This window comes from Dendropsophus ebraccatus, chromosome 15 (genome assembly GCF_027789765.1).
Source record: "Dendropsophus ebraccatus isolate aDenEbr1 chromosome 15, aDenEbr1.pat, whole genome shotgun sequence".
Lineage (NCBI taxonomy): Eukaryota > Metazoa > Chordata > Amphibia > Anura > Hylidae > Dendropsophus > Dendropsophus ebraccatus.
This window is the reverse complement of record NC_091468.1, coordinates 1,672,402-1,697,087: the sequence shown is the minus strand read 5'-3', so window position 1 is coordinate 1,697,087 and position 24,686 is coordinate 1,672,402. Positions and strand designations below refer to the sequence as shown.

The 24,686-nt window shown below is 54.2% G+C and overlaps 1 protein-coding gene across 1 annotated transcript in view; it reads right to left on the bottom strand.

Annotated features, from left to right (window-relative positions):
- Window positions 1–24,686, bottom strand: part of TTBK1 (tau tubulin kinase 1) — a 130,913-nt gene that overhangs the window by 49,178 nt on the left and 57,049 nt on the right. The window contains exons 2-5 of the mRNA XM_069954379.1: window positions 14,536–14,694; window positions 13,409–13,556; window positions 12,934–13,007; window positions 1,565–1,705 (exon numbers count right to left, since the gene is read on the bottom strand). Of these exons, the coding sequence (XP_069810480.1) occupies window positions 1,565–1,705; window positions 12,934–13,007; window positions 13,409–13,556; window positions 14,536–14,643 (471 nt within the window). The 5' untranslated portion in view covers window positions 14,644–14,694. The remainder of the gene's footprint in view (window positions 1–1,564; window positions 1,706–12,933; window positions 13,008–13,408; window positions 13,557–14,535; window positions 14,695–24,686) is intronic.

The following is a 24,686-nucleotide window of genomic DNA, read 5'->3' as shown; positions in this document are numbered from 1 at the left end:
CTATATACACCCAGGCATGCTTCCCCTGCTGTCCTATATGTACCCGGGCATGCTTCCCCTGCTGTCCTATATACACCCAGGCATGCTTCCCCTGCTGTCCTATATACACCCAGGCATGCTTCCCCTGCTGTCCTATATATACCCAGGCATGCTTCCCCTGTTGTCCTATATGTACCCGGGCATGCTTCCCCTGCTGTCCTATATACACCCAGGGGTCTTGGCATCATTTCCTGAGGTTTCATTGGGCACTTGGTCGCCTCCTTGTGGTCAAATCTTGATTTTCAAGTCCGAAAGATTTTTCTCCCATTGACTATAACGGGATTCGATATTCAATCGAATAGTTGAATATCGGGAGCTATTCGAATCGAATCAAATATTTCACTATTCGCTCATCTCTAGACCTGACCAATACCGCCATACTGTGACTGTATAATACCGCCATACCAGACCTGATACCACGATAGATAGATAGATAGATAGATAGATATATAGATAGATAGGAGATAGGAGATAGATAGGAGATAGATAGATAGATAGATAGATAGATAGATAGATAGATAGATAGGAGATAGATAGGAGATAGATAGATAGATAGATAGATAGATAGATAGATAGATAGGAGATAGATAGATATATAGATAGATAGATAGGAGATAGATAGATAGATAGATAGATAGATAGATAGATAGATAGATAGGAGATAGATAGATAGATAGGAGATAGATAGATAGATAGATAGATAGGAGATAGATAGATAGATAGATAGATAGATAGATAGATAGATAGATAGATAGATAGGAGATAGATAGATAGATAGATAGGAGATAGATAGATAGGAGATAGATAGGAGATAGATAGATAGATAGATAGATAGATAGATAGATAGATAGATAGATAGATAGATAGATAGGAGATAGATAGGAGATAGATAGGAGATAGATAGGAGATAGATAGGAGATAGATAGATAGATAGATAGGAGATAGATAGATAGATAGGAGATAGATAGATAGATAGATAGATAGATAGATAGATAGGAGATAGATAGATAGATAGATAGATAGATAGGAGATAGATAGATAGATAGATAGGAGATAGATAGATAGATAGATAGATAGATAGGAGATAGATAGATAGATAGATAGGAGATAGATAGATAGATAGATAGATAGGAGATAGATAGATAGATAGATAGGAGATAGATAGATAGATAGATAGGAGATAGATAGATAGATAGATAGATAGATAGGAGATAGATAGATAGATAGATAGATAGATAGATAGATAGATAGATAGATAGATAGGAGCTAGAAGATAGATAGGAGATAGATAGATAGATAGGAGATAGATAGATAGATAGATAGATAGATAGATAGATAGATAGATAGATAGATAGATAGGAGCTAGATAGATAGGAGATAGATAGATAGATAGATAGATAGATAGATAGATAGGAGATAGATAGATAGATAGATAGATAGATAGATAGATAGATAGATAGATAGATAGGAGATAGATAGAAAGACACAATAAATGACCGGAAGAGACCATCGTCCCCCAACTCACAGGTTTGATGTCCCGATGAAGAAAGCCGACAGAGTGGATGGAATCTATGGACTCCAGGATCTGTTTCCCGAGACGCAGGGTGGTGCTCATGGTGAAGGTGCCACGGGGCTGACTCCTGCGCAGATCCGCCAAGTTCCGTCCCTGTCAGCAAAATAAGATGATGAGTAACCGACTGTGATCTATCGTGTCCATAATGTGTATAGAGTAGTCAAAATCCTGGTGCTATACTACCTCTATCCCCTGTACACACTCCCCCACCTGGTGCTATACTACCTCTATCCCTGTACACCCCCCCACCTGGTGCTATACTACCTCTATCCCCTGTACACACTCCCCCACCTGGTGCTATACTACCTCTATCCCTGTACACCCCCCCACCTGGTGCTATACTACCTCTATCCCCTGTATACACTCCCCCACCTGGTGCTATACTACCTCTATCCCCTGTACACACTCCCCCACCTGGTGCTATACTACCTCTATCCCCTGTACACCCCCCCCACCTGGTGCTATACTACCTCTATCCCCTGTACACCCCCCCCACCTGGTGCTATACTACCTCTATCCCCTGTACACACTCCCCCACCTGGTGCTATACTACCTCTATCCCCTGTACACCCCCCCACCTGGTGCTATACTACCTCTATCCCTGTACACACTCCCCCACCTGGTGCTATACTACCTCTATCCCCTGTACACCCCCCCACCTGGTGCTATACTACCTCTATCCCCTGTACACACTCCCCCACCTGGTGCTATACTACCTCTATCCCCTGTACACACTCCCCCACCTGGTGCTATACAACCTCTATCCCCTGTATACACTCCCCCACCTGGTGCTATACTACCTCTATCCCCTGTACACCCCCCCCCCCACCTGGTGCTATACTACCTCTATCCCCTGTATACACCCCCCCACCTGGTGCTATACTACCTCTATCCCCGTACACCCCCCCCCCACCTGGTGCTATACTACCTCTATCCCCTGTACACCCCCCCCACCTGGTGCTATACTACCTCTATCCCCTGTACACCCCCCCACCTGGTGCTATACTACCTCTATCCCCGTTACACCCCCCCCCACCTGGTGCTATACTACCTCTATCCCCTGTATACACTCCCCCACCTGGTGCTATACTACCTCTATCCCCTGTACACCCCCCCACCTGGTGCTATACTACCTCTATCCCCTGTACACCCCCCCCCACCTGGTGCTATACTACCTCTATCCCCTGTACACCCCCCCCCCACCTGGTGCTATACTACCTCTATCCCCTGTATACACTCCCCCACCTGGTGCTATACTACCTCTATCCCCTGTACACCCCCCCACCTGGTGCTATACTACCTCTATCCCCGTTACACCCCCCCCACCTGGTGCTATACTACCTCTATCCCCTGTATACACTCCCCCACCTGGTGCTATACTACCTCTATCCCCTGTACACCCCCCCACCTGGTGCTATACTACCTCTATCCCCTGTACACCCCCCCCCACCTGGTGCTATACTACCTCTATCCCCTGTACACCCCCCCCCCCCACCTGGTGCTATACTACCTCTATCCCCTGTTATAAACTCCCCCACCTGGTGCTATACTACCTCTATCCCCTGTACACCCCCCCACCTGGTGCTATACTACCTCTATCCCCGTTACACCCCCCCCCCCCCACCTGGTGCTATACTACCTCTATCCCCTGTACACCCCCCCACCTGGTGCTATACTACCTCTATCCCCTGTACACCCCCCCCACCTGGTGCTATACTACCTCTATCCCCGTTACACCCCCCCCCCCACCTGGTGCTATACTACCTCTATCCCCTGTATACACTCCCCCACCTGGTGCTTTACTACCTCTATCCCTGTACACCCCCCCACCTGGTGCTATACTACCTCTATCCCCTGTACACCCCCCCCGCACCTGGTGCTATACTAACCGCTAAATCCTCCTGTACACCCCCCCCCCACCTTGGTGCTATACTACCGCTAGTCCCTGTAGTACCCTCCCCCCACCTGGTGCTATACTACCTCTATCCCTGTACACCTCCCCCACCTGGTGCTAAACTACCTCTATCCCCTGTACAAACCCACTCCCCCCCCACCTGGTGCTATACTACCTCTATCCCCTGTACACCCCCCCCACCTGGTGCTATACTACCTCTACCCCGTTACACCCCCCCCCACCTGGTGCTATACTACCTCTATCCCTGTACACCCCCCCCCCCACCTGGTGCTATACTAAGCCTCTATCCCCTAGTATACGCCCCCCCACCTGGTGCTACATACTAACCCGTCTAGTCTCCCGCTAGACACTCCCCCACCTGGTGCTATACTTACCTCTATCCCCTGTATATATACATATGCCCTCCCCCACCTGGTGATATAGGCTACCTCTATCCCCTGTCACGCCCCCCACCTGGTGCTATAACTACCGTCTAATCCCCTGTACACACTCCCCCACCTGGTGCCATAGTACTACCTCTATCGCCCTGTACACTCCTCCCACCTGGTGCTATAAGCTAGCCTCCTAGCCCCTGTACAACACCCCCCCCCACCTGTGTGCTATACTACCTCTATCCCCTGTATACACTCCCCCACCTGGTGCTATACTACCTCTTATCCCCTGTAACAGCCCCCCCACCTGGTGCTATACTACCTCTATCCCCTGTACACCCCCCCCCACCTGGTGCTATACTACCTCTATCCCCTGTATACACTCCCCCACCTGGTGCTATACTACCTCTATCCCCTGTACACCCCCCCCACCTGGTGCTATACTACCTCTATCCCCTGTACACCCCCCCCACCTGGTGCTATACTAACCTCTATCCCCTGTACATCCCCCCCCCACCTGGTAGCTATAACTACCTCTATCCCCTGTACAACCCCCCCACCTGGTGCTATACTACCTCTATCCCCTGTACACACACCCCCACCTGGTGCTATACTACCTCTATCCCCGTTACACCCCCCCCCCCCACCTGGTGCTATACTACCTCTATCCCCTGTACACCCCCCCCCACCTGGTGCTATACTACCTCTATCCCCTGTACACCCCCCCCACCTGGTGCTATACTATCTCTATCCCCTGTACACCTCCCCCCCACCTGGTGCTATACTACCTCTATCCCCTGTACACCCTCCCCCCCACCTGGTGCTATACTACCTCTATCCCCGTTACACCCCCCCCCCACCTGGTGCTATACTACCTCTATCCCCTGTACAACCCCCCCCCACCTGGTGCTATACTACCTCTATCCCCTGTACATCCCCCCCCCCCCACCTGGTGCTATACTACCTCTATCCCCTGTACACCTCCCCCACCTGGTGCTATACTACCTCTATCCCCTGTATACCCCCCCCCCCCCCCACCTGGTGCTATACTACCTCTATCCCCGTTACACCCCCCCCACCTGGTGCTATACTACCTCTATCCCCTGTACACTCCCCCACCTGGTGCTATACTACCTCTATCCCCTGTACACCCCCCCACCTGGTGCTATACTACCTCTATCCCCTGTATACACTCCCCCACCTGGTGCTATACTACCTCTATCCCCGTACACCCCCCCACCTGGTGCTATACTACCTCTATCCCCTGTATACACTCCCCCACCTGGTGCTATACTACCTCTATCCCCTGTATACACTCCCCCACCTGGTGCTATACTACCTCTATCCCCTGTACACCCCCCCCCCACCTGGTGCTATACTACCTCTATCCCCTGTACACCCCCCCCCCCACCTGGTGCTATACTACCTCTATCCCCTGTACACCCCCCCCCCCCACCTGGTGCTATACTACCTCTATCTCCTGTACACCCCCCCCCCACCTGGTGCTATACTACCTCTATCCCTGTACACCCCCCCCCACCTGGTGCTATACTACCTCTATCCCCTGTACACCCCCCCCCCACCTGGTGCTATACTATCTCTATCCCCTGTATACACTCCCCCACCTGGTGCTATACTACCTCTATCCCCTGGACACCCCCCCACCTGGTGCTATACTACCTCTATCCCCTGTACACCCCCCCACCTGGTGCTATACTACCTCTATCCCCTGTACACCCCCCCCCCACCTGATGCTATACTACCTCTATCCCCTGTACACCCCCCCCCCCCCCCACCTGGTGCTATACTACCTCTATCCCCTGTATACACTCCCCCACCTGGTGCTATACTACCTCTATCCCCTGTACACCCCCCCACCTGGTGCTATACTACCTCTATCCCCTGTACACACTCCCCCACCTGGTGCTATACTACCTCTATCCCCTATACACCCCCCCCCACCTGGTGCTATACTACCTCTATCCCCTGTACACCCCCCCCACCTGGTGCTATACTACCTCTATCCCCGTTACACCCCCCCCCACCTGGTGCTATACTACCTCTATCCCTGTACACCCCCCCCCACCTGGTGCTATACTACCTCTATCCCCTGTATACACTCCCCCACCTGGTGCTATACTACCTCTATCCCCTGCACACACCCCCACCTGGTGCTATACTACCTCTATCCCCTGTACACCCCCCCACCTGGTGCTATACTACCTCTATCCCCTGTACACCCCCCCCCACCTGGTGCTATACTACCTCTATCCCTGTTACACCCCCCCCCCCCCCACCTGGTGCTATACTACCTCTATCCCCTGTATACACTCCCCCACCTGGTGCTATACTACCTCTATCCCCTGTACACCCCCCCACCTGGTGCTATACTACCTCTATCCCCTGTACACCCCCCCCACCTGGTGCTATACTACCTCTATCCCCTGTATACACTCCCCCACCTGGTGCTATACTACCTCTATCCCCTGTACACCCCCCCACCTGGTGCTATACTACCTCTATCCCCTGTACAACCCCCCCACCTGGTGCTATACTACCTCTATCCCCGTTACAACACCCCCCCCACCTGGTGCTATACTACCTCTATCCCTGTACACCCCCCCCCACCTGGTGCTATACTACCTCTATCCCCTGTATACACTCCCCCACCTGGTGCTATACTACCTCTATCCCCTGCACACACCCCCACCTGGTGCTATACTACCTCTATCCCCGTTACACCCCCCCCACCTGGTGCTATACTACCTCTATCTTCGTTACACCCCCCCCACCTGGTGCTATACTACCTCTATCCCTGTACACCCCCCCCCCACCTGGTGCTATACTACCTCTATCCCTGTACACCCCCCCCCCCACCTGGTGCTATACTACCTCTATCCCCTGTATACACTCCCCCACCTGGTGCTATACTACCTCTATCCCCTGTACACCCCCCCACCTGGTGCTATACTACCTCTATCCCCTGTACACACTCCCCCACCTGGTGCTATACTACCTCTATCCCCTGTACACCCCCCCCCCACCTGGTGCTATACTACCTCTATCCCCTGTACACCCCCCCCCACCTGGTGCTATACTACCTCTATCCCCTGTACAACACCCCCCCACCTGGTGCTATACTACCTCTATCCCCTGTACACACCCCCCCCCACCTGGTGCTATACTACCTCTATCCCCTGTATACACTCCCCCACCTGGTGCTATACTACCTCTATCCCCTGGACACCCCCCCCCACCTGGTGCTATACTACCTCTATCCCCATACACCCCCCCACCTGGTGCTATACTACCTCTATCCCCTGTACACCCCCCCACCTGGTGCTATACTACCTCTATCCCTGTACACCCCCCCACCTGGTGCTATACTACCTCTATCCCCTGTAAACCCCCCCCACCTGGTGCTATACTACCTCTATCCCCTGAACACCCCCCCCACCTGGTGCTATACTACCTCTATCCCCGTTTCACCCCCCCCCACCTGGTGCTATACTACCTCTATCCCTGTACACCCCCCCACACACACACACCTGGTGCTATACTACCTCTATCCCCTGTACACCTCCCCCCCCCCACCTGGTGCTATACTACCTCTATCCCCGTACACCTCCCCCCCACCTGGTGCTATACTACCTCTATCCCCTGTATACACCCCCCACCTGGTGCTATACTACCTCTATCCCCTGTACCCCCCCCCACCTGATGCTATACTACCTCTATCCCCGTTACACACCCCCCCCCACCTGGTGCTATACTACCTCTATCCCCTGTACACCCCCCCCCCCCCACCTGGTGCTATACTACCTCTATCCCCTGTACACCCCCCCCACCTGGTGCTATACTACCTCTATCCCCTGTACACCCCCCCACCTGATGCTATACTACCTCTATCCCCGTTACACCCCCCCCCCCCCACCTGGTGCTATACTACCTCTATCCCCTGTACACCCCCCCCCCACCTGGTGCTATACTACCTCTATCCCCTGTACAGCCCCCCCCACCTGGTGCTATACTACCTCTATCCCCTGTACACCCCCCCACCTGGTGCTATACTACCTCTATCCCCTGTACACCCTCCCCCCCCACCTGGTGCTATACTACCTCTATCCCCTGTACACCCTCCCCCCCCACCTGGTGCTATACTACCTCTATCCCCTGTACACACTCCCCCACCTGGTGCTATACTACCTCTATCCCCTATACACCCCCCCCCACCTGGTGCTATACTACCTCTATCCCCTGTACACCCTCCCCCCCCACCTGGTGCTATACTACCTCTATCCCCTGTACACCCCCCCACCTGGTGCTATACTACCTCTATCCCCTGTACACACTCCCCCACCTGGTGCTATACTACCTCTATCCCCTGTATACACTCCCCCACCTGGTGCTATACTACCTCTATCCCCTGTACACCCCCCCCACCTGGTGCTATACTACCTCTATCCCCTGTACACACCCCCCCCCCACCTGGTGCTATACTACCTCTATCCCCTGTACACCCCCCCCACCTGGTGCTATACTACCTCTATCCCCTGTACACCCCCCACCTGGTGCTATACTACCTCTATCCCCTGTACATCCCCCCCCCCCACCTGGTGCTATACTACCTCTATCCCCTGTACATCCCCCCCCCACCTGGTGCTATACTACCTCTATCCCCGTTTCACCCCCCCCACCTGGTGCTATACTACCTCTATCCCCTGTACACCCTCCCCCCACCTGGTGCTATACTACCTCTATCCCCGTTACACCTTCCCACCTGATGCTATACTACCTCTATCCCCGTACACCTCCCCCCCACCTGGTGCTATACTACCTCTATCCCCTGTACACCCCCCCCCCACCTGGTGCTATACTACCTCTATCCCCTGTATACACCCCCCACCTGGTGCTATACTACCTCTATCCCCTGTACCCCCCCCCCCCCACCTGGTGCTATACTACCTCTATCCCCGTTACACCCCCCCCCACCTGGTGCTATACTACCTCTATCCCCTGTACACCCCCCCCCCACCTGGTGCTATACTACCTCTATCCCCGTTACACCCCCCCCACCTGGTGCTATACTACCTCTATCCCCTGTACACCCCCCCCCACCTGGTGCTATACTACCTCTATCCCCGGTACACCCCCCCCCCCCCCCCACCTGGTGCTATACTACCTCTATCCCCTGTACACACCCCCCCACCTGGTTCTATACTACCTCTATCCCCTGTACACCCCCCCCCCCACCTGGTGCTATACTACCTCTATCCCATGTACACCCCCCCCCCACCTGGTGCTATACTACCTCTATCCCCTGTACACACTCCCCCACCTGGTGCTATACTACCTCTATCCCCGTTACACCCCCCCCCCACCTGGTGCTATACTACCTCTATCCCTGTACACCCCCCCCACCTGGTGCTATACTACCTCTATCCCCTGTACACCCCCCCCCACCTAGTGCTATACTACCTCTATCCCCTGTACACACTCCCCCACCTGGTGCTATACTACCTCTATCCCCGTTACACCCCCCCCCCCCCCACCTGGTGCTATACTACCTCTATCCCCTGTACACCCCCCCCCACCTGGTGCTATACTACCTCTATCCCCTGTACACCTCCCCCCCACCTGGTGCTATACTACCTCTATCCCCTGTACCCCCCCCCACCTGATGCTATACTACCTCTATCCCCTGTACACCCCCCCCACCTGGTGCTATACTACCTCTATCCCCTGTACACCCCCCCCCACCTGGTGCTATACTACCTCTATCCCCGTTTACACCCCCCCACCTGGTGCTATACTACCTCTATCCCCTGTACACCCCCCCCCCCCACCTGGTGCTATACTACCTCTATCCCCTGTACACCTCCCCCCCACCTGGTGCTATACTACCTCTATCCCCGTTACACCCCCCCACCTGGTGCTATACTACCTCTATCCCCTGTACACCCCCCCCCACCTGGTGCTATACTACCTCTATCCCCTGTACACCCCCCACCTGGTGCTATACTACCTCTATCCCCTGTACACCCCCCCCCACCTGGTGCTATACTACCTCTATCCCCTGTACACCTCCCCCCCCACCTGGTGCTATACTACCTCTATCCCCGTACACCCCCCCCCCACCTGGTGCTATACTACCTCTATCCCCTGTACACCCCCCACCACCTGGTTGCTATACTACCTCTATCCCCTGTACACCTCCCCCCCACCTGGTGCTATACTACCTCTATCCCCTGTATACACTCCCCCACCTGGTGCTATACTACCTCTATCCCTGTACACCCCCCCACCTGGTGCTATACTACCTCTATCCCCGTACACCCCCCCACCTGGTGCTATACTACCTCTATCCCTGTACACCCCCCCCACCTAGTGCTATACTACCTCTATCCCCTGTACACCTCCCCCCCACCTGGTGCTATACTACCTCTATCCCCTGTATACACTCCCCCACCTGGTGCTATACTATCTCTATCCCCTGTACACCCCCCCCCCACCTGGTGCTATACTACCTCTATCCCCTGTACACACCCCCCCACCTGGTGCTATACTACCTCTATCCCCGTACCCCCCCCCCCCCCTGGTGCTATACTACCTTTATCCCCTGTACACCCCCCCCCCCCCACCTGGTGCTATACTACCTCTATCCCCGTACACCCCCCCCCACCTGGTGCTATACTACCTTTATCCCCTGTACACCCCCCCCCACCTGGTGCTATACTACCTCTATCCCCTGTACACACACCCCCACCTGGTGCTATACTACCTCTATCCCCTGTATACCCTCCCCCCACCTGGTGCTATACTACCTCTATCCCCTGTATACCCTCCCCCCACCTGGTGCTATACTACCTCTATCCCTGTACACACTCCCCCACCTGGTGCTATACTACCTCTATCCCTGTACACCCCCCCCCACCTGGTGCTATACTACCTCTATCCCCTGTACACACTCCCCCACCTGGTGCTATACTACCTCTATCCCCTGTACACCCCCCACCTGGTGCTATACTACCTCTATCCCCTGTACACCCCCCCCACCTGGTGCTATACTACCTCTATCCCCTGTATACACCCCCCCACCTGGTGCTATACTACCTCTATCCCCTGTACACCCCCCCACCTGGTGCTATACTACCTCTATCCCCTGTACACCCCCCCACCTGGTGCTATACTACCTCTATCCCTGTACACCCCCCCACCTGGTGCTATACTACCTCTATCCCCGTACACCCCCCCACCTGGTGCTATACTACCTCTATCCCTGTACACCCCCCCCCCACCTGGTGCTATACTACCTCTATCCCCTGTACACCCCCCCCACCTGGTGCTATACTACCTCTATCCCTGTACACCCCCCCCCCACCTGGTGCTATACTACCTCTATCCCCTGTACACACTCCCCCACCTGGTGCTATACTACCTCTATCCCTGTACACACTCCCCCACCTGGTGCTATACTACCTCTATCCCTGTACACACTCCCCCACCTGGTGCTATACTACCTCTATCCCCTGTACACCCTCCCCCCCCCCACCTGGTGCTATACTACCTCTATCCCCGTTACACCCCCCCCCCACCTGGTGCTATACTACCTCTATCCCCTGTACACCCCCCCCCACCTGGTGCTATACTACCTCTATCCCTGTACACCCTCCCCCCCCACCTAGTGCTATACTACCTCTATCCCCTGTACACCCCCCCACCTGGTGCTATACTACCTCTATCCCCTGTACACCCCCCCCACCTAGTGCTATACTACCTCTATCCCCTGTACACACTCCCCCCACCTGATCACCTGATGCTATACTACCTCTATCCCCTGTACACCCCCCCACCTGGTGCTATACTACCTCTATCCATGTACACCCCCCCACCTGGTGCTATACTACCTCTATCCCTGTACACCCTCCCCCCCCACCTAGTGCTATACTACCTCTATCCCCATACACCCCCCCACCTGGTGCTATACTACCTCTATCCCCTGTACACCCTCCCCCCACCTGATCACCTGATGCTATACTACCTCTATCCCCTGTACACCCCCCCACCTGGTGCTATACTACCTCTATCCATGTACACCCCCCCACCTGGTGCTATACTACCTCTATCCCCATACACCCCCCCACCTGGTGCTATACTACCTCTATCCCCTGTACACCCTCCCCCCACCTGATCACCTGGTGCTATACTACCTCTATCCCCTGTACACCCCCCCCCCCCACCTGGTGCTATACTACCTCTATCCCCTGTACACCCCCCCACCTGGTGCTATACTACCACTATCCCCTGTACACCCCCCCACCTGGTGCTATACTACCTCTATCCCCTGTACAGCCCCCCCCACCTGGTGCTATACTACCTCTATCCCTGTACACCCCCCCACCTGGTGCTATACTACCACTATCCCCTGTACACCCCCCCCCACCTGGTGCTATACTACCTCTATCCCTGTACACCCCCCCCCCCCCACCTGGTGCTATACTACCTCTATCCCCTGTACACACTCCCCCACCTGGTGCTATACTACCTCTATCCCTGTACACCCCCCCCCCCCACCTGGTGCTATACTACCTCTATCCCCTGTACACCCTCCCCCCACCTGATCACCTGGTGCTATACTACCTCTATCCCTGTACACCCCCCCACCTGGTGCTATACTACCTCTATCCCCTGTACACCCCCCCCCCCACCTGGTGCTATACTACCTCTATCCCTGTACACACTCCCCCACCTGGTGCTATACTACCTCTATCCCCTGTATACACTCCCCCACCTGGTGCTATACTACCTCTATCCCCTGTACACCCCCCCCACCTGGTGCTATACTACCTCTATCCCCGTTACCCCCCCCCCCCCACCTGGTGCTATACTACCTCTATCCCTGTACACCCCCCCCCACCTGGTGCTATACTACCTCTATCCCCTGTACACCCCCCCCCACCTGGTGCTATACTACCTCTATCCCCTGTATACCCTCCCCCCACCTGGTGCTATACTACCTCTATCCTCGCACACACCTGGAGCTGCATCACCACGTAGTTGAACTTCTCGTTTCTTCCGCAGCCAATAAATCTGCAGACGTGATCCTTTCCTATAGAGATACAGAAGGAGGGTCACATGATGATGTATAGGGTAAGAGCGCTGACATGTGATCATGTGACCTCGACCTCCGCTGTCACAAGGACTGGCGCTCAGAGGCACTGCTGTCAGGTGACGTCAGGTCTTGCCCCTCCGATGACCGTTCATTAGGATGCCAGGGATAAGGAGGCGTCTGGCAGCGGCTGATCTTCAGGGGACAGAGGACATTAGGCTCATGCATCTCTATAGGGGCCCTATTAAAGTACGCTATAACACACACACATACCACGGCCTCGCTGATAAGTGTACATCAAGGATTTAAGAAAGACTAAAGACATGCAAATAGGCGGGTGAGTACGGCGCCCTCCAGAAGACCTCCTGGGACTAGCTCATCATCTCAGGACTATCCATCACCTTGAAGTTTCTTTAAGACGGCCACTTCCATTTTCAAAACTTGCTTAGGTTGCTGTGCTGATTCCACCTTCAAGGCAACATTCTCCCGAGTCAGCAGATCCATGGCCTCGTAGATCTCTCCAAACCCTCCCCCGCCAATCTTCTTCAGCTACAAGACAAACAGCAGGCAACCTTAGGGAAAGCTACTGTGCTCTTACCACCAACACCCAGCCATCTTCTCCATGGTGTCCACACCAACACCCAGCCATCTTCTCCATGGTGTCCACACCAACACCCAGCCATCTTCTCCATGGTGTCCACACCAACACCCATCCATCTTCTCCATGGTGTCCACACCAACACCCAGCCATCTTCTCCATGGTGTCCACAACAACACCCAGCCATCTTCTCCATGGTGTCCACACCAACACCCAGCCATCTTCTCCATGGTGTCCACACCAAAACCCAGCCATCTTCTCCATGGTGTCCACAACAACACCCAGCCATCTTCTCCATGGAGTCCACACCAACACCCAGCCATCTTCTCCATGGTGTCCACACCAACACCCAGCCATCTTCTCCATGGTGTCCACACCAACACCCAGCCATCTTCTCCATGGAGTCCACACCAACACCCAGCCATCTTCTCCATGGAGTCTACACCAACACCCAGCCATCTTCTCCATGGTGTCCACACCAACACCCAGCCATCTTCTCCATGGAGTCCACACCAACACCCAGCCATCTTCTCCATGGTGTCCACACCAACACCCAGCCATCTTCTCCATGGAGTCCACACCAACACCCAGCCATCTTCTCCATGGTGTCCACACCAACACCCATCCATCTTCTCCATGGTGTCCACACCAACACCCAGCCATCTTCTCCATGGTGTCCACACCAACACCCAGCCATCTTCTCCATGGAGTCCACACCAACACCCAGCCATCTTCTCCATGGAGTCCACACCATCAGACCAGCCATTGTCCTAACCATGATATCTACACGAATACACCAAACATCCTCACCATGGTGTCTACACCAACACACCAGACCAAGTACACACAGACTACCCTGGACGTCCTCCTCTGGGGATTAGGAAAGGGCTTGTGGAAAACTCTATACGTTTGTTAGCATAGACTCCTCACCACTTTCCAGCGGTCCTTCACTACGTAGCTGACCGGCAGGATGTCTGCTTGTTCTGCTCCACCACTCATGTTTCCGTCGTCCCTGATAACAGCCGCTAAACACTGCATGGGCCACCCGGAGAGAATCCGTCCTGCCCCAGACCTAATAGAGACATTGACCTGTGGGAAGAAAGACCAAAAGAATAAGAAAGACAAGTCTCACAGTCTGGCAGCCTCTATGTAACGGATGGGGATGTCCTTTAATGGGCGGCCACCTCCATCACACAGGAGGACCCTACTGCTGCAGAACGTCTGTATCTGAGCGCTCTGCCAGTCACAGCTATTCTGGGCCTGTCCTGGTCCCCTGGGGCCCAGCCTCTGGCCAATGAGCGGGGCTCCACAGCACAATGGTGGCGGCATGAGGACATCCAAGGGTCACATATACGATCCAGGTGCAGAGAGGTTTATAAGGCAGCAGTGAATATCACGTCTTCTGTATGGCACATATATCGCAACTGCTGCTTCCTGCTATGAACAATACACAAGGGCCACAGGGGCCACAGCTGAAAACAGTATAAAGGAAACTCCGCTGTCTGCGTGCATGGAGAAAACCGCACAAGAGGAGAAATGAGATAAGTCACACGTGTCAGAAACACGTATGTGCAATATGGGTGAGAGATGACCCACGGAGGAAGGTGCGGAAGATGGATATATGATCCCCCCGCACACAGGGCACCACTACTACCATCCTGCATCAGACATGGTGCCAAGCTGGATCAGATGCTACAATTACTGTACACAGAGAGACAAGGTATCCATCCCCAGAGGTGACCCAGCGACAAAGACCTCCCGAGTCTACACCTCAGCATAGCTCTGCAGCACATCGGCCCTCAAAGACCTCCCGAGTCTACAGCTCAGCACAGCTCTGCAGCACATGGGCCCTCAAAGACCTCCCGAGTCTACAGCTCAGCACAGCTCTGCAGCACATGGGCCCTCAAAGACCTCCAGAGTCTACACCTCAGCATAGCCCTGCAGCACATGGGCCCTCAAAGACCTCCAGAGTCTACACCTCAACATAGCCCTGCAGCACATGGGCCCTCAAAGACCTCCAGAGTCTACAGCTCAACATAGCTCTGCAGCACATGGGCCCTCAAAGACCTCCAGAGTCTACAGCTCAGCATAGCTCTGCAGCACATGGGCCCTCACAGACCTCCCGAGTCTACAGCTCAGCACAGCTCTGCAGCACATGGGCCCTCAAAGACCTCCCGAGTCTACAGCTCAACATAGCTCTGCAGCACATGGGCCCTCAAAGACCTCCCGAGTCTACAGCTCCGCACAGCTCTGCAGCACATGGGCCCTCAAAGACCTCCCGAGTCTACAGCTCAACATAGCCCTGCAGCACATGGGCCCTCAAAGACCTCCAGAGTCTACAGCTCAACATAGCTCTGCAGCACATGGGCCCTCATGTTACTACTATGTTGACTAGTCAGCGACACCTTCAAGATCCAACTTCTAAATTATCGGCCATTGTGACCCCTCCACACTCACTATCCTCCAGCCAACTTCTTATCCTACACTGCTGACCTGTCCACACAATATACACCAGCCTACCCCATATCCTACACTGCTGACCCCTCCACACTCACTATCCTCCAGCCTACCCCATATCCTACACTGCTGACCCCTCCACACTCACTATCCTCCAGCCTACCCCATATCCTACACTGCTGACCCCTCCACACTCACTATCCTCCAGCCTACCCCATATCCTACACTGCTGACCCCTCCACACTCACTTTCCTCCAGCCTACCCTATATCCTACACTGCTGACCCGTCCACACAATATACACCAGCCTACCCCATATCCTACACTGCTGACCCGTCCACACAATATACACCAGCCTACCCCATATCCTACACTGCTGACCCGTCCACACAATATACACCAGCCTACCCCATATCCTACACTGCTGACCCCTCCACACTTACTATCCTCCAGCCTACCCCATATCCTACACTGCTGACCCCTCCACACTCACTATCCTCCAGCCTACCCTCATATCCTACACTGCTGACCCCTCCACACTTACTATCCTCCAGCCTACCCCATATCCTACACTGCTGACCCCTCCACACTCACTATCCTCCAGCCTACCCTCATATCCTACACTGCTGACCCGTCCACACAATATACACCAGCCTACCCCATATCCTACACTGCTGACCCGTCCACACAATATACACCAGCCTACCCCATATCCTACACTGCTGACCCCTCCACACTTACTATCCTCCAGCCTACCCCATATCCTACACTGCTGACCCCTCCACACTCACTATCCTCCAGCCTACCCTCATATCCTACACTGCTGACCCCTCCACACTCACTATCCTCCAGCCTACCCTATATCGAACACTACTGACCCCTCCACACTCACTATCCTCCAGCCTACCCTATATCCTACACTACTGACCCCTCCACACTCACTATCCTCCAGCCTACCCTATATCCTACACTGCTGACCCCTCCACACTCACTATCCTCCAGCCTACCCCATATCCTACACTGCTGACCCCTCCACACTCACTTTCCTCCAGCCTACCCTATATCCTACACTGCTGACCCCTCCACACAATATACACCAGCCTACCCTATATCCTACACTGCTGACCCCTCCACACTCACTATCCTCCAGCCTACCCTATATCCTACACTGCTGACCCCTCCACACTCACTATCCTCCAGCCTAACCTATATCCTACACTGCTGACCCCTCCACACTCACTATCCTCCAGCCTACCCCATATCCTACACTGCTGACCCGTCCACACAATATACACCAGCCTACCCCATATCCTACACTGCTGACCCCTCCACACTCACTATCCTCCAGCCTACCCTATATCCTACACTGCTGACCCCTCCATACTCACTATCCTCAGGCCTACCCTATATCCTACACTGCTGACCCCTCCACACTCACTATCCTCCAGCCTACCCTACATCCTACACTGCTGACCCCTCCACACTCACTATCCTCCAGCCTACCCTATATCCTACACTGCTGACCCCTCCACACAATATACACCAGCCTACCCCATATCCTACAATGCTGACCCGTCCACACAATATACACCAGCCTACCCCATATCCTACACTGCTGACCCCTCCACACTTACTATCCTCCAGCCTACCCCATATCCTACACTGCTGACCCCTCCACACTCACTATCCTCCAGCCTACCCTATATCCTACACTGCTGACCCCTCCACACTCACTATCCTCCAGCCTACCCCATATCCTACACTGCTGACCCCTCCACACTCACTATCCTCCAGCCTACCCCATATCCTACACTACTGACCCCTCCACACTCACTATCCTCCAGCCTACCCTATATCCTACACTGCTGACCCCTCCACACTCACTATCCTACAGCCTACCCCATATCCTACACTGCTGACCCCTCCACACTCACTTTCCTCCAGCCTACCCCATATCCTACACTGCTGACCCCTCCACACTCACTATCCTCCAGCCAACTTCTTATCCTACACTGCTGACCCGTCCACACTCACTATCCTCCAGCCTACCCTCATATCCTACACTGCTGACCCCTCCACACTCACTATCCTCCAGCCTACCCTCATATCCTACACTGCTGACCCCTCCACACTCACTATCCTCCAGCCAACTTCTTATCCTACACTGCTGACCCGTCCACACAATATACACCAGCCTACCCTATATCCTACACTGCTGACCCCTCCACACTCACTATCCTCCAGCCTACCCTCATATCCTACACTGCTGACCCCTCCACACTCACTATCCTCCAGCCTACCCTATATCCTACACTGCTGACCCCTCCACACTCACTATCCTCCAGCCTACCCCATATCCTACACTGCTGACCCCTCCACACTCACTTTCCTCCAGCCTACCCCATATCCTACACTGCTGACCCCTCCACACTCACTATCCTCCAGCCTACCCTAAATCCTACACTGCTGACCCCTCCACACTCACTATCCTCCAGCCTACCCTCATATCCTACACTGCTGACCCCTCCAAACTCAATATCCTCCAGCCAACTTCTTATCCTACACTGCTGACCCGTCCACACTCACTATCCTCCAGCCTACCCTCATATCCTACACTGCTGACCCCTCCACACTCACTATCCTCCAGCCTACCCTATATCCTACACTGCTGACCCCTCCACACAATATACACCAGCCTTCCCCATATCCTACAATGCTGACCCCTCCACACAATATACACCAGCCTACCCCATATCCTACACTGCTGACCCCTCCACACTCACTATCCTCAAGCCTACCCTCATATCCTACATTGCTGACCCCTCCACACTCACTATCCTCCAGCCTACCCTATATCCTACACTGCTGACCCCTCCACACTCACTATCCTCCAGCCTACCCTATATCCTACACTGCTGACCCCTCCACACTCACTATCCTCCAGCCTACCCCATATCCTACACTGCTGACCCCTCCACACTCACTATCCTTCAGCCTACCCTATATCCTACACTGCTGACCGCTCCACACTCACTATCCTCCAGCCTACCCTATATCCTACACTGCTGACCCCTCCACACTCACTATCCTCCAGCCTACCCTATATCCTACACTGCTGACCCCTCCACACTCACTATCCTCCAGCCTACCCTATATCCTACACTGCTGACCCCTCCACACTCACTATCCTCCAGCCTAACCTATATCCTACACTGCTGACCCCTCCACACTCACTATCCTCCAGCCTACCCCATATCCTACACTGCTGACCCGTCCACACAATATACACCAGCCTACCCCATATCCTACACTGCTGACCCCTCCACACTCACTATCCTCCAGCCTACCCCATATCCTACACTGCTGACCCCTCCACACTCACTATCCTCCAGCCTACCCTATATCCTACACTGCTGACCCCTCCACACTCACTATCCTCCAGCCTACCCCATATCCTACACTGCTGACCCCTCCACACTCACTATCCTCCAGCCTACCCCATATCCTACACTACTGACCCCTCCACACTCACTATCCTCCAGCCTACCCTATATCCTACACTGCTGACCCCTCCACACTCACTTTCCTCCAGCCTACCCCATATCCTACACTGCTGACCCCTCCACACTCACTATCCTCCAGCCTACCCTAAATCCTACACTGCTGACCCCTCCACACTCACTATCCTCCAGCCTACCCTCATATCCTACACTGCTGACCCCTCCACACTCACTATCCTCCAGCCTACCCTAAATCCTACACTGCTGACCCCTCCACACTCACTATCCTCCAGCCTACCCTACATCCTACACTGCTGACCCCTCCACACTTACTATCCTCCAGCCTACCCTCATATCCTACACTGCTGACCCCTCCACACTCACTATCCTCCAGCCAACTTCTTATCCTACACTGCTGACCCGTCCACACTCACTATCCTCCAGCCTACCCTCATATCCTACACTGCTGACCCCTCCACACTCACTATCCTCCAGCCTACCCTCATATCCTACACTGCTGACCCCTCCACACAATATACACCAGCCTTCCCCATATCCTACAATGCTGACCCGTCCACACAATATACACCAGCCTACCCCATATCCTACACTGCTGACCCCTCCACACTCACTATCCTCCAGCCTACCCTCATATCCTACACTGCTGACCCCTCCACACTCACTATCCTCCAGCCTACCCTCATATCCTACACTGCTGACCCCTCCACACAATATACACCAGCCTTCCCCATATCCTACAATTCTGACCCGTCCACACAATATACACCAGCCTACCCCATATCCTACACTGCTGACCCCTCCACACTCACTATCCTCAAGCCTACCCTCATATCCTACACTGCTGACCCCTCCACACTCACTATCCTCCAGCCTACCCTCATATCCTACACTGCTGACCCCTCCACACTCACTATCCTCCAGCCAACTTCTTATCCTACACTGCTGACCCGTCCACACAATATACACCAGCCTACCCTATATCCTACACTGCTGACCCCTCCACACTCACTATCCTCCAGCCTACCCTCATATCCTACACTGCTGACCCCTCCACACTCACTATCCTCCAGCCTACCCTATATCCTACACTGCTGACCCCTCCACACTCACTATCCTCCAGCTTATCCTATATCCTACACTGCTGACCCCTCCATACTCACTATCCTCCAGCCTACCCTCATATCCTACACTGCTGACCCCTCCACACTCACTATCCTCCAGCCTACCCCATATCCTACACTGCTGACCCGTCCACACAATATACACCAGCCTACCCCATATCCTACACTGCTGACCCCTCCACACTCACTATCCTCCAGCCTACCCTATATCCTACACTGCTGACCCCTCCACACTCACTATCCTCCAGCCTACCCTATATCCTACACTGCTGACCCCTCCACACTCACTATCCTCCAGCCTACCCCATATCCTACACTGCTGACCCCTCCACACTCACTTTCCTCCAGCCTACCCTATATCCTACACTGCTGACCCCTCCACACTTACTATCCTCCAGCCTACCCTCATATCCTACACTGCTGACCCCTCCACACTCACTATCCTCCAGCCAACTTCTTATCCTACACTGCTGACCCCTCCACACTCACTATCCTCCAGCCTACCCTATATCCTACACTGCTGACCCCTCCACACTCACTATCCTCCAGCCTACCCTATATCCTACACTGCTGACCCCTCCACACTCACTATCCTCCAGCCTACCCTATATCCTACACTGCTGACCCCTCCACACTCACTATCCTCCAGCCTACCCTATATCCTACACTGCTGACCCCTCCACACTCACTATCCTACAGCCTACCCTATATCCTACACTGCTGACCCCTCCACACTCACTATCCTACAGCCTACCCCATATCCTACACTGCTGACCCCTCCACACTCACTATCCTCCAGCCTACCCTCGTATCCTACACTGCTGACCCCTCCACACTCACTATCCTCCAGCCTACCCTATATCCTACACTGCTGACCCCTCCACACTCACTATCCTCCAGCCTACCCCATATCCTACACTGCTGACCCCTCCACACTCACTATCCTCCAGCCTACCCTATATCCTACACTGCTGACCCCTCCACACTCACTATCCTCCAGCCAACTTCTTATCCTACACTGCTGACCCGTCCACACTCACTATCCTCCAGCCTACCCTCATATCCTACACTGCTGACCCCTCCACACTCACTATCCTCAGGCCTACCCTATATCCTACACTGCTGACCCCTCCACACTCACTATCCTCCAGCCTACCCCATATCCTACACTGCTGACCCCTCCACACTCACTATCCTCCAGCCTACCCTATATCCTACACTGCTGACCCCTCCACACAATATACACCAGCCTACCCCATATCCTACACTGCTGACCCCTCCACACTCACTATCCTCCAGCCTACCCTCATATCCTACACTGCTGACCCGTCCACACTCACTATCCTCCAGCCTACCCTATATCCTACACTACTGACCCCTCCACACTCACTATCCTCCAGCCTACCCTCGTATCCTACACTGCTGACCCCTCCACACTCACTATCCTCCAGCCTACCCTCGTATCCTACACTGCTGACCCCTCCACACTCACTATCCTCCAGCCTACCCCATATCCTACACTGCTGACCCCTCCACACTCACTATCCTCCAGCCTACCCTATATCCTACACTGCTGACCCCTCCACACTTACTATCCTCCAGCCTACCCCATATCCTACACTGCTGACCCCTCCACACTCACTATCCTCCAGCCTACCCTATATCCTACACTGCTGACCCCTCCACACTCACAATCCTCCAGCCTACCCTCATATCCTTCACTGCTGACCCCTCCATACTCACTATCCTCCAGCCTACCCTCATATCCTACACTGCTGACCCCTCCACACTCACTATCCTCCAGCCTACCCCATATCCTACACTGCTGACCCGTCCACACAATATACACCAGCCTACCCCATATCCTACACTGCTGACCCCTCCACACTCACTATCCTCCAGCCTACCCTATATCCTACACTGCTGACCCCTCCACACTCACTATCCTCCAGCCTACCCTATATCCTACACTGCTGACCCCTCCACACTCACTATCCTCCAGCCTACCCCATATCCTACACTGCTGACCCCTCCACACTCACTATCCTCCAGCCTACCCCATATCCTACACTGCTGACCCCTCCACACTCACTTTCCTCCAGCCTACCCTATATCCTACACTGCTGACCCCTCCACACTTACTATCCTCCAGCCTACCCTCATATCCTACACTGCTGACCCCTCCACACTCACTATCCTCCAGCCAACTTCTTATCCTACACTGCTGACCCCTCCACACTCACTATCCTCCAGCCTACCCTATATCCTACACTGCTGACCCCTCCACACTCACTATCCTCCAGCCTACCCTATATCCTACACTGCTGACCCGTCCACACTCACTATCCTCCAGCCTACCCTATATCCTACACTGCTGACCCCTCCACACTCACTATCCTCCAGCCTACCCTATATCCTACACTGCTGACCCCTCCACACTCACTATCCTCCAGCCTACCCTATATCCTACACTGCTGACCCCTCCACACTCACTATCCTACAGCCTACCCTATATCCTACACTGCTGACCCCTCCACACTCACTATCCTACAGCCTACCCTATATCCTACACTGCTGACCCCTCCACACTCACTATCCTACAGCCTACCCCATATCCTACACTGCTGACCCCTCCACACTCACTATCCTCCAGCCTACCCTCGTATCCTACACTGCTGACCCCTCCACACTCACTATCCTCCAGCCTACCCTATATCCTACACTGCTGACCCCTCCACACTCACTATCCTCCAGCCTACCCCATATCCTACACTGCTGACCCCTCCACACTCACTATCCTCCAGCCTACCCTCATATCCTACACTGCTGACCCCTCCACACTCACTATCCTCCAGCCTACCCTATATCCTACACTGCTGACCCCTCCACACTCACTATCCTCCAGCCTACCCTATATCCTACACTGCTGACCCCTCCACACTCACTATCCTCCAGCCAACTTCTTATCCTACACTGCTGACCCGTCCACACTCACTATCCTCCAGCCTACCCTCATATCCTACACTGCTGACCCCTCCACACTCATTATCCTCCAGCCTACCCTATATCCTACACTGCTGACCCCTCCACACTCACTATCCTCAGGCCTACCCTATATCCTACACTGCTGACCCCTCCACACTCACTATCCTCCAGCCTACCCCATATCCTACACTGCTGACCCCTCCACACTCACTATCCTCCAGCCTACCCTATATCCTACACTGCTGACCCCTCCACACAATATACACCAGCCTACCCCATATCCTACACTGCTGACCCCTCCACACTCACTATCCTCCAGCCTACCCTCATATCCTACACTGCTGACCCGTCCACACTCACTATCCTCCAGCCTACCCTATATCCTACACTACTGACCCCTCCACACTCACTATCCTCCAGCCTACCCTCGTATCCTACACTGCTGACCCCTCCACACTCACTATCCTCCAGCCTACCCTATATCCTACACTGCTGACCCCTCCACACTCACAATCCTCCAGCCTACCCTCATATCCTTCACTGCTGACCCCTCTACACTCACTATCCTCCAGCCTACCCTCATATCCTACACTGCTGACCCCTCCACACTCACTATCCTCTAGCCTACCCTATATCCTACACACTGCTGACCCCTCCACACTCACTATCCTCCAGCCTACCCTATATCCTACACTGCTGACCCCTCCACACTCACTATCCTCCAGCCTACCCTATATCCTACACTGCTGACCCCTCCACACAATATACACCAGCCTACCCCATATCCTACACTGCTGACCCCTCCACACTCACTATCCTCCAGCCTACCCTATATCCTACACTGCTGACCCCTCCACACTCACTATCCTCCAGCCTACCCTATATCCTACACTGCTGACCCCTCCACACTCACTATCCTCCAGCCTACCCTCATATCCTACACTGCTGACCCCTTTCTAAACACACTATGGGCCCTATTATACGGAAAGATAATCATG